Genomic DNA, 12,315 nt, shown 5'->3' on the forward strand with positions numbered 1-12,315 from the left:
AAACCAGAGAGACATGTCGGGCAGTTGGAAGCAGATGTCTGTGTCCATGGGGAGAAGGATGGACTAGACACTCCTGCAGGGGGTGAGCTGAGAAGCACTTCCTTGGCTTTTTCACAACTATACATCCTGCATGCCATGCTGTGTACCCATGCTGAGCTGAAGCCCCAGGCTTTGAGTCTCCCACAGCTGCTGTGTCCTGGGGCCAGAGTAGGATTAAGCAGACTTCAGTAGGAGAAAGGTGAAAACCCTGGTTGCGGGGTGGGGATGGCACAGTCATAACACACCTCACATGAGGCCCCTGACTTAGAGCCGTATAGCAGCTGTGACAAGCCAGCTCTGGTGACACTCATCTGCAATCTCAGCCCATGGGGGGTAGAGGCAGTAGGATCAGTTGTTTAATTATCCTTGGCTACACGGCAAGTTCGAGGCCAGCCTGGGCAACTTTGTCTATGAAAATAAGACAAAATGAGGTCTTGACTCTGAGCATCACAGTCTGTACCTGGCACAGTTGACCCACCCAGGTAAGAAACCCCTCTGTCCAGAGGCCATAACTGCAGGAGACCCCTGGCCAAGTGTCTATACAGCGCCCTGTTTGAATGGACTGTGCTGAAGACCAACCACGCTCTCCTCAACAGGAAGGACAAGGGAGAGGCTGTTTCTGTGAGATTCCGGGCCCTGAGACGGCCATTATAAACCCTGTCCTTGGGAAAAGCCATGGAGACTGGGAACCCACGGGATCTCTGCAAACACCAGGGCTGGCAGAGGACTCTGATCCTCTACAGCAGCTGCTCTCAATCTGTGGGTTCTACATCAGAGCTCCTGCACACCAGACATTTACATTACAGTTCCTCACAGTAACAAAGTTACACTCATGAAGTAGCTCTCCAATAAGTTTATGTTGGGATGACAACGACATGAGAACTGAAATAAAGAGTCACAGTGTTAGGAAGGGTAAGAACCGCCATTCTATAGGAACCCAGGCATCTGCACTCGGTGTCTGGAAGTGTGATAGGCTAGACTTCACCCTCAACGATGCCAGCATGTGGGCACCAAGCCTAGGTTCCACCCCAATGCTTACTGGATATGTGCAGGCCTGGTTCCATCAAGAAGTAATAAAGGAACCCTTGGCAAAAAAACACTGGGTACCAAACTGGTCAGGAAAACACACCCCCTCTGCTGCAACTCCTCTCAGGAGGGCTAGTCTTCCCAGGAGACCCCGGCTATAACCACACCTTGTCTCCCAGTGCTTGCCCATTGGTGCCTTGGCCATATTCAGATTTGAGGGCTTTGAACAGAATAGCTTCCAGCAGATTTGCATCAATGAATCCAACAAGTAGTTGCAGTTCTACTTAATCCAGAGCACCTTCAAGCTGGAGCAGGTGAGAGTGGACACCTATTCCCCAGCCCAGCCCAGCCATCACCCTGAATGTCAGCTGTGTCTCTCAGTATCAGCAGGATGGGGCCTGGGCACCGTAGGTTCCCCAGGACCTAAAGCTATGTCCTTGAACTCACTGCCATGCTCAGCCCTTCCAGCCTCTTTCAACACTTCTGGATGCTCAACTGCTCCTGCAGCAAGGCAGCAGTGTGCACATTCTGTCACGTCATTTGTGTGTGTCTACAGGAGGTCAGAGCCTGTCCCCTCTGTTCATTTCTTTTGCTGTATTTGCCTTTCTGAGGAGGCAGGACCCACAGGTATGGGAGGCAGCCACATGCATATTCTGCAGCCATGTCTGATTCCTCTGAGGCTCAGTCCCACCCACACACCTACCCTCCAACCTCCCGACTCCATGTCACCCCTGGGGCTCTGTAAACCTTCCTGCTTTCTGTCTTTATATAACTGGTGACAGTCCAGCCCTCAGTGGTGTCATACAGTGTTAGTTTGTCTTTGCACTGCCTGGAGGTCTGACTTAGGAGAATGGCTACCATTCTCATTCCTGTTCAAGGGTCAGAATCTGAATCCTATGTAAGGCTGAATAATACTCCAGCACATGGCTGGGCCATGTTGAATTTACACAGTCACCTATGGATCTTATATTTTGGCTTGTAAACACACACATATAAGACTCAAGTGACACCCAAGTGGAGAATTGCTGGAGTCCTCCATGGCTTTCTGAACCGTCTGAGAGACCATCCTGTCCACAGTGTATAGGACACCATCTACTCATAGCTCACACAGCATGAGAAGATTAGGGAGGGTTAACCTGGCTTCTCTGTCTCCTACTTTCTCCCACACTAGCCCTAGCATCTTTCTGTATTGCAGTGAATGTTTAGAACCCAGGAGGATTCCAGCTTCCTTGCTCAAATATAGCAAGTTCCTCCTTGCCTGCTTTGAGACTGAGTCTCATGCAGCCCAGGCTGGCTTTGATCTCACCATTAGTTAAGATGGCCATGAACTCCTGGTTCTCATGCCTCAGACGTCTCTGAGTGCTGGGTGACAGGTATGCACCACTCTTAAGTTCTGCCACTGGGACAAGAATGAGCAGAGCCAGCTCTGAAGCACACACTGTGCTGGTGTCAGTGATGACTGACTTATGATCCTGTCTTCCTTGCACATGGCCCTTCTCCTTGGTGCATGCCATCCTTCCTCCCTGTGACTCATGGGGGACACCAAGCCTGAGGATGTCAGCAAGAAGTTTACTTACTTCACTGGGTTGGAGGCTGTTAGGTTCCTGCGTCAATAGGTGAGATTCAAGCTAGAAGGTTTGTGGCATGAGAAACTGGAACAGAACTGGAATGGCAGGAACAATAGTCACCTGGCTCTGAGAAGACCAGGTGGGCAGAAACTCATCGTTGGGCAGGTAGTGAGCTCAAGACCAGGCTGGGCATTGCTCAGCGCATGTGAACAGGTGTGCTTACATGGACATGTGTTTCCCCCACATGGTCACCACTTATCCAGGCACGGTGAATACTCCAAGGAGCTTTTTATGTTTTAACATTGTGTGTGTTTGTGTGTCCATACATACATATACACACATACATTCGTACATAAACACGAATACACGTACATGAAAACACATGCATATACATGACTATACACATTCATGCTCACACACACATATATACACACCTACATGCATACACACACACACACATACACACACATACACACATACACACATACACACATACATGCATACACACATACACATATACATACACACATACACACACATACAATACATATACACACATACAAATACACCTATACACACATATAGACAGACATATACACACATATACATATACACATATACACATACATGCATACACACATTCATATCCACACGTACATACAGACATATACATATATACTCACATACATGTAAGCACATGAGTGGAAGCCAGAGGACAGCTTGGCCCTTGGTTCTCTCCTTTTTACCACGTGGGTCCTGGGGATATAGTCAAGCTCATCACACTTGACAGCAAGCCCCTTTAACTGTAGAGCCCTCTTGTTGGCTGCCAGTCACCTCTTTCCACAAATTCTATCCATGGTGGAATGTTTACAGTTGTTATTCTCATGATTCCTTCAGCAATAGCGCAGACATCATTTACACTGCATTAGGAGTTATAATTCATGTAGATGTCAGGAGAGCTGGAGGCGTGGATCAAGAAGAGAGCCCACTTTCAATGTCATTATGTGGTATTGCCTTAGGCCCTTTTATACACTCCCCTGGCTTTGTCTGAGTATATGTTTGAGGTCTCTCTATGACTGTGCAAAGAAGTAAGAGCTAGGGCTGGGCCACAAAATAGGAAAGTACTTGTTCATCCAAAAACAAAAACAAAAAACAAACAAAGAAACAAAAATAGCTCTAGGGTTAAATATTGGTGCTAGTACTGAACTACACAGCCAGAAGGTATTTTTCTAAGTAAATAACACAATATTGGGGATGACAATATGATCAAATATCCTACAACATAAGTTTGCAATGTTACCTACATTTTATAAATCAAGTCTGACCACCGTTTTGGTTGTTTCCCATCTTGTCTGAGTGCATCATCACGGGAATCCCAAGGAAAATCAGAAATGGGTTCTTGAAGCTGTTGCACAGGGCCAGTATAGACCTAAATACCACAGAGGAAACCTTGATTCTTATCTCAAGGGATCATTCACCATCCCTCTTGTCACATAACTTATGACAAGACATCACCTTTCCTAAACTTAGCCTTTTTCCCAAGTGCTACAGAAGGGAAGATCTGGTGTCAAGGGGTCTGGATTCAAACCACAGGAACACTGAATTCATTTAAATAGGTGTAGTTTATTAATGCACACACCAATACAGTTCAACCAGAGCAACAGCTCACAACTGTGTACTGGACATTTCTAGGCCCAGCTCATTGCAAAATCCACATGGGCTCATGCACAAGTGTTGGAAATGCTTCAGTCTACGGGCCCTGACTCAGGCCATTTTACACATAATTGTTCCTATTTTCCTTGAATCTATTGGGTCCTATGTGAAGAATACACTTGGGGAACTTGTTAAGATTAACAAACCTCATAACATACAGAACATAACAGGGTATGTGACCAGCACCACACAGTTCAACGTCAGAGTTTTTTGTTCTTTGTTAGTGTTTTTCTTGGCATCCATGATGTGGAGGCATATTACAGAACAATAGGAAAGAGCTGGCGGCTGTGTAGCAAATTCGCTGCTATTAAGGTAGGTATGGGGGCAAGACCTCAGCAGTAGCCCTTAAGATGGGAAGGCGATGATGTGTTTGATAACTGAAAGGAGCTGCCTCAGCTGTGTTTCTCTGCTTGCTCAGTGCCCATTCAACATCACTCTGTCCCTGAAGAGGAACTCAAGGTCTGCCCCCTGCTGCCTGTGAGCCAGGACTAGGCACAGAAAGGCTAGGCCACAGCACTGGTTTCCAATCCCTCAGTAATGCTGGATTTCCAATAATGTACTTGTATACACAAATACAGTGTGGTAAGTTGCAATAGATACTAATCATTTCTCACATAGGGCAGCAGTTGATTGACTACAACTAATTCTATTTAAAAAAAGAAACCTGGCTCTTGTAGAAATATACAAAGAAATATCTAGGATGGTGGGGGATGAATTCTGCCATGGACTGAACTCGTGGAAGTGGGGTTGGGAGAAAGATGCATGGTTAAATAGCCCACCAGGTTCACATTGTGTCAACTTGATTTAATCTAAGGACAAAGAAGTGGAGTATCTCTAATCGCTTTCTTCTAGTCCCTTTAAAGCATCACTGGGGTTTGAACTCAGAACTTCACACTTCTTGATGGGGCAACTACACTCAAGGAAGCTTAAGACTTTCATAGGCACAGTATTATGCTATATATACAGAGTAGATAATACTAAGATGTTCAGATGGTGATGTCCATTTGTATGCACTCTTAATGTGGACCTAAAAAAAGAGAGATCAAGGTCCTTAAAATAGAAAGATCAGTTCCAGTTGTTTTCTACCATTCCAAACAGAACAACTGGTAGGGAGAGAATGGTAAATAATCGAGAATTCGTAGATGATGCTTTGAATGAAGTGTGGATTTCTGTGCTGGTTTAAAACAGGGTCTCAAGTATCACATGTTGCCCTCTACCTGGCTGGCCAGGATCACTTTGAGCTCAGATAAACCTCCTTTCACTTTGCAATAAATAGGCTTATAAGAGTGGCCTCCAAGGACTGTGCAGACAGCATTAGCCTTTCACAGTTGAGGTGTGTAACCCACAACTACAGTTTTAGCCATGTTTTTCCATGTCTACCAGTTATTTCAGATTGTTGCTGTTATATGCCTGACAATCAAGGATGCAGAAAAATAACCTGATGCAGAGTAAGGACATGGTGATCACATGGTTATCTCATGGTGCCTCTTCCGTACGTTCTGGATGAGGTTTGTTAAAATTCCAATATTGCAAAAAGCTTTATATAGGGCCCATCACATTACGGGTCACTATGCACTGTTCTATCTAAAATGGCCTAATCAGAACTGACTCCCATATAACACTTCCTGCAATCCTCATATGAGAAGCTTGAGCTTTTAGTTTTGACTTTTTCTTTTCTCGTTCTTTCTTATTTTTTGCTATATAAGTTGAGACAAAGATAGTTAAGGCCATGAATATGCCCCCAAAATTTGAACTATGGATGTGATCAATCAATGTTAGTGTGTGCATTCTATAAAGTATTCATTTTTTACTATGATAGATGCTTTTGTGTTTGGTGTGGTGGCCATTTCCCAGTGTACAGGTGCAGGGACCTTGCTCTATCCACTTAATGATGTTTATAGCCTCATTTTAGACGTTTCATTGCACCCCCTATATCTCTTGACTATTTTATTTTTCTGATAGAAGCTCATGGTATATCTTACTCAGGCCTGTGAGCAGTGCTCCTTTTCGACATTGGTGGAGAGAGGAGAAGCCCACCACCAGCATGAGGTTCCCTTCACTGGTGGCTCCAATATTGCACTTTCCTCTGCCAACTGGTCTCCACTCTTTTCCTAGAACCTTAAAGACTTCAACTCTTTCTCCTAAGGAATTTTCTGGCAATTGTCGATTGCTAAGCACATGACTTCATGAGTGTTCCCCTAATACACACGCATGTTGTAACCTACCATGCAGACTATTTCTTGATGTGATATAAAGCACCTGTACATAATGAGACAAGAGAACTTTTGACTGCATATTCAAGCTGGTGTGAAATCTCAGGAAGGTTTAATGGCTAACATTGGTGAATGAGGACAATTTGAGTTATGATGAGACATTTTTTGGGAAAGATTTGAAAGGAAACATTCATTTAGATGCATAGGAATTACTAAGGTTTTATAATCAAGCCTTGAGGAAAATTTGGCTTTGGAAGCAGGAGATGCTCAGTGGCTCTGCCCCAGGAAAGTCTCCTGGAAAGGGCACCTCTGCTTATGCTCAGTACAGGGAGAACATTAGCAGGAGGCAAAGTCTGCTCCCCATGACATCAGCCGTCCCTTCTTGGACATTCTATTGTCTCCTAGAGAGTTCTGGCATCCTCTGTGATGTCACCAGTGTTGTAGTGACAACCAGTGCCCTAGTTTCTCTCAGTCTGAGTCTGGCGGTTACAAGCTAAGACATGTTTTCCCGTCTTCGCAAGCTTTTTGGGAGGGGGAACGTCGATTCTGGAGAGACTAAAGTGAAGGAGTCTGGCCTTTCGTCTCAAAGTAATGATGGACAAAGACAGCACTTCTGGGGAATGTGGAGTAAGTTCTGGGCAGTATATTTTGAGCTTCCTGCCAGGGTGGCTGCAGGCTTAAGCTGACCTTTCTAGCAATGGGCCACAGCAACTGGAGCATCTGAAAAGGAATTGAATTTCCACGAATATCACAATTCCCTAAAGTCAAGGATTTCAGAATTTTAGTTTCCCCATCCCCACTGGGAGGATATGGTAAGGCCAATGCTATTATACTGTGAACTTCTGGTCTTTACTTTTCAGTTCATTTGCTCTGTTACATTGATATAATAACACCATCAGTAGTCATGGATGGTCCACCTTTTCTGAGTTTAGACAGGGCAGCAATGTATTTCACTATCATTGCTTCTTTAAATACAGTGGGTATCTGACAGTAGTAACAGGGAGAGATTGTGCTTCAGGCAATAATCTTATGTTCTTAGACCTTCTCCGATTTCTTCTAACTGGCAGGGTCATCGTTTGCTTTATATAATAGAGGTTGTATGTTACAAAAATTTTTCTACAATACCAAAACTATTTGGAACGTGTAGACCAAGATTCAGCCTGTAACCTATTCGCACTTCTGGGGCATTTGTTATTTCATATAGGGGAATTGATAAGTCTGTTGAACATGTCCTCCCTGGAAATGTGTTTTAAATCCAAAGTTGTTGGCCTAGAGTATCAGGGTAGGACATCTGAGTGTCTCCAATCACTCAAGTTTTGTGGATGGTGAATTTATCATCTGAGTTCTGAAACCACAGGGGTGAGGGTCCTGAAACCAAGCTGTACCCTGTTCAGCTGATAATAATCCTGGAGAAGCCATCTCTGTGGTACATGTAAGCACGTGATGTCCAGCATAGGGAACACCTGGCTGCTTACATCTCTTGGTCTCTATAGAGTAGTGCGAGAACTGAGATCCCCTGAGGAGGTCTCTTAAGCATAGACCAATCGCCTAGCAGTGACACTGGGTTCCAGGCTTGTTCTCCTGTTTAGGCCTCACTGTGATCTATGTACACTCTATGCATTCTCCCCATGCAGGTTCACTTGTGTTCTTCTACCTACAGATGCTGGGATAGAAACATCTTCCCATGGCACTGACCTAAGCAAGAATCAGGCCATGAAGGAAAAGGAGAGGCTGATTAAAGAGCTGCAGCTCATTACCGAGGAGAGAAATGACCTGAGAGATCGCCTGAGGTTTCTGACAGAGAGATCCATGAAGAACAGGTATGAATCACACCAAATGCTCTTGTTTCATTCCTGGGTCTGCAAGGTCACCTTTTTCTTATCCTGTTAAGGTTTTGGGTTCTAGAAAGCTGTGCCTCCCTAACCACCCTGTGCTAAACCTCACCTCCCATATAGTGGAGATTCAGAACCTTACCCTTCCTCAGGAGTGAGATTGAAAATGGACTCATCTGCTTCCACTTATTTAAAAGCAGAACTTGTGGTCTGAATGAAGAATTCAGGGATAAAGTCAGGAAGAGTGAGTTCCCAGTGTGCATTTGCAAAGCCCTTGACAGCTGGTGGCTTTGCAAGATTGTAATTGCAGTGAGTTTATGGTGAGTCTCTGTACTTGCTAGGCAGGGGACTGAGTGCTGGAAGATCCAGGCAGCAGCCTGGAGTAATATAGGACCCACCCTGAGTTCATATATTCCTAAATGCCGATGTTCATTGTATTCTATCATTTGGGGCCAGGCCACACTTCAGGCCAAATCCATATTATGAAGACCTGGAGAGAATGGAGGAGGCGGTCATGTCAATTCTGCACAACTTAGAGATGGAGAACACTGAGGTCCATGAGAACAACCATAAGCTGAAGAAGGAGATTACCTTCTCTAGGTAAGTCCTGGTCAGAAAGGCTATCACTTGTGGAATGGCCATTTCTGACTTTCTTTGTTCTGGATTGGACGGTCTTCAGCTCTGGTTCTATCTCTTGTGCTATTTACCCATCAGTGTTCCAGGGTCATTAGGACTCAGTTTTCTATTCCATAAAAGACTGTTACTCATCCCAGGATTGTCTAGGCATCTTCAGAAGGCTCTAGATAGAACAGTACTGATTGAAGTCAGCAGAAGGTTATTAGGCTGACCTGGACCTATGGTGTCACACCAGGTTTTATAAAATTCAGTGCGTGGACCACATGGTTAGCATATCCTTCTCTTGGTTCTACTGACCTCCTTTGAGGGTGTTGGCCCACTACTAATTGATGTTGGCCCCATGCATTGGGCTTTCATGATAGTTGTAGATCCATGTTCTTTCTCAGAGGTGTGGACACTAATTGGTGTCAGGCCAAGCAAACAATTTATTCTTCCCCGAATTAACCCTTTACGGTTTGTGCAGCAGCCTTATATGTGTCAAGATGCATTTTATTAAGTCTTCATGGGTATCTGGGATCTGGTAGAGTTAGTGGGACTTGGGAGTAGGAATGGGAGGAAGGGCCAGCATGATCTTACTATGCATACTGTATTTCCAGAAACCTGCATAGCCAGCTCCTGATGGAGAACACATGTAGGAAGAAGTTGGTCCCCCTGAAGCAGGAGAGCAAGGAGGTACATCTTGATTGTGCACTGAACCAGAAATATTTGGTTGACTGCAACAAGAAAGATAAAGACCATCAACGGCCAGAACCAGCATTATCAGGTAGGGATGAGCAGATGTGTTAGCTTAACAATATCTGATAAAATTTGCCAATTTGATACATCTTTGCTTCTCTTACCACCTTTCTAATTTACACTCACAACCAGCCAACCACCTCATGTAATGGAATTGTTCATTGCTCTGCCTATGCACAAGTATTCTGGGAAGTTAACCACTTTTCAGAAACTGAATTATTGTGCAAGCATATTTTGCTGCTCTTTTTGAAGCTGCAGTCTAGAAATGGTGACAGATGAGTAACATATCTAAAATTGCATAACCATGTGATAGATTGGATCCTATGTAGAGTTTTGAACAATTTCTTGGTTCTTGAACAATTGACACTCTGTGGTCATGTGACCTCTTGTGTAGGAAGCACCTTTGGGATAAGAACCAAGTGCAAATGTCAAATTAGTACTTGTCATTGGCTTTAACCTTGGTGACATATGGACATCTCCTTTCTGCCTGCAACCCGATGAGGTCTCTTCCCATTGCCCTGTTCTTGGTTTGCACTGGTATAAGTCTGGGTCCCAGATTGGCAGCCCACATTACTGTGAGGCTTGCTGGAGATTTTGCCCTGCCCACAGAGTTAGCAACAATGATATCAGTTAAAAGGTCCATGTCGACTGTCCAATAGAACTGAGGTGGTAGAAGGCAGCATTCTGACAGCTGGCTTGCATTTCCCGACCAAATCAGTGTCTGAAAAACTGCCTTCCTCTCCCAGGTCTCAGAAAGTGCAAGAGAGCTGGAATTGGACACACCCCAGTAAGAGAGCTTCCTGAAGAATAAGTTGCTTTCTCAGGAGTCCCTGATGACCAACATCCTGAATGGTAACAACATTTTTTGGATGAGTATTCATCCTCTGCGTTAATTTGTCATTTATTAGAGACCCTAAATTTATATACCACTAAGCCATCCTGACTGATTGAGGTCTTACTCACTTTCTTCTTCAGAAAACAGCACTTGAGAGACAACTTGGGGGACCGCCTTTCATTATTTGTGCTAGAGGAGAAACAGCAATACGTCTGTGCTTCTAAATGTTCGTTAAGAATATGCTGTTTAGAAATATTTTTGTTATGATTTTAATTGAAGTTTTCTTTTTGTTGTTTCATATTTATATGTTCTTGTTACTATTTTTACTTTAAAATATTTTTAAATATTTTTATTCATTTTAATCCTGTTTTGTTGTAAAAATGTATTTGTTATGAATAAAAATTGAATTCTATGTCTTGACTCTTAAGACTATCTTTCTTACTCAAGGGTTCTGTCCCTTCCTGTGGACCTAGAACTTACAGCTACAGATGGATCTCTGCATGTTCCATGGAGCCTGGGCTAATAAGTGAATTCAAAGTCACCAAGGTGTACCCAGTTTGACAGTGTCTTTTGTGTGGATAATGTGGCTGTGTCTCGGACACACACTTTATGATGTAATCACTGACACACTTTACCCAATTGTTAGGGTCCATGTGGTTCTTCTGAGAGAGCAGCAGATGCTCTACCCTGTGAGTCATCACCACAGCTCCTGCAGGTGGCTTTTGTTATTCCACATGAGGTGCTGTATTAGGTGGACAGGATCACCTCCAATTAAATAGAGAGATCTCAGGAGATGTGTGTTCACAGGGAACTTACTGAGGCGTGCGTGCTCAACGTGTTAGGTTGTCAGGCATCCCTACAGAGCTCTGGTGTTCCCACTGCTCATTGTGTGTCAGGATCATCCTCCAGCATCACTTAGTTTTCATATTAGAGCAGATCTTTCACCTATTATCAGTGATGACCATATGTATTCTGCACATCTGATAAAATACAGAATAGAAACTAGCTTCTTGTAGGCCAGATTGGCATAATCAGTTTTTTGATTGTTAGCAAGAAAATTATTTTAATCTAAGCAGTTTAGGAAGGAACCTCTAGAGCATCCATAGTGAGTGTAGCTTGCAGCTGTGAACACAGGTTTCTTTTGGAGAGAAGGCCTGTGCAAGCCCAACCTAGGTGGGACAGTTCAAGCTACCCTTTTTCCATGGCCAATCTGGGATCGTATTGAGAATGTATTTTTTCCAGGTGACTGATTTCCAATTTGTGGAATTGATCTAACTTGCTGAGAGTGGAGGTGACTCAGAGAGTTAAAGTACAGAAGGACCAATGCAGTATGTCCACAAAAGCTTGCTGTCACCCCAGGGCTTTTAAAAGCTCAGCAGCTAGAGAAGCAATGTAGTATTTGGTTACTCTCATGCTTAGGTCTAGTCATTCATTAAAAGCTGACCATGACACAAAAAGTGTCATCTGTGTCACAATACAAACTAGTTGTAACTAGATTCACCCCACACTATCACATCACCACCATATTTGAGGTTCTCAGTTACTATCTAAGAACCTGGAAGAGGCCTGGGTCTTGCTACACAAACTCATAATTTATGTCTTCATGACACTATGTGCTTTGTTCTGTTGATGCTACCATTGGCATACAACACCTTGGATACTTTGTGCTGACATCTGTGACCTGAGACAATAGTTCATGTCATCCTAACCTGAATAAA

The 12,315-nt window shown here is 43.9% G+C and overlaps 1 protein-coding gene across 2 annotated transcripts; it reads left to right on the forward strand.

The window, feature by feature from the left end:
* Positions 1-7,019: 7,019 nt before the first annotated feature.
* LOC134483187 (uncharacterized) lies at positions 7,020-11,009 on the forward strand. Of its 2 annotated transcripts, XM_063278454.1 has the most exons (6): positions 7,020-7,186; positions 8,220-8,379; positions 8,848-8,991; positions 9,624-9,790; positions 10,509-10,614; positions 10,738-11,009. In XM_063278454.1, the coding sequence occupies exons 1-5, from the start codon at positions 7,060-7,062 to the stop codon at positions 10,571-10,573; spliced, it is 663 nt and encodes a 220-aa protein (XP_063134524.1). In that variant the 5' UTR covers positions 7,020-7,059; the 3' UTR covers positions 10,574-10,614; positions 10,738-11,009. The 2 variants fall into 2 exon arrangements, with proteins under 2 accessions (XP_063134524.1, XP_063134523.1); XM_063278453.1 differs by having other exon boundaries at positions 10,509-11,009.
* Positions 11,010-12,315: the final 1,306 nt, after the last annotated feature.

The sequence above is a fragment of the Rattus norvegicus genome, chromosome 19, assembly GCF_036323735.1.
Source record: "Rattus norvegicus strain BN/NHsdMcwi chromosome 19, GRCr8, whole genome shotgun sequence".
Classification (NCBI taxonomy): Eukaryota; Metazoa; Chordata; class Mammalia; order Rodentia; family Muridae; genus Rattus; species Rattus norvegicus.

Bases quoted from the DNA above. Each gene is read 5' to 3' on its own strand.
- LOC134483187 (XM_063278453.1), top strand. From the start codon at position 7,060: ATGTTTTCCCGTCTTCGCAAGCTTTTTGGGAGGGGGAACGTCGATTCT. The intron at 7,187-8,219 runs GTAAGTTCTGGG...TTCTACCTACAG, and splicing joins GCACTTCTGGGGAATGTGGA to ATGCTGGGATAGAAACATCT. The intron at 9,791-10,508 runs GTAGGGATGAGC...TTCCTCTCCCAG, and splicing joins GCCAGAACCAGCATTATCAG to GTCTCAGAAAGTGCAAGAGA.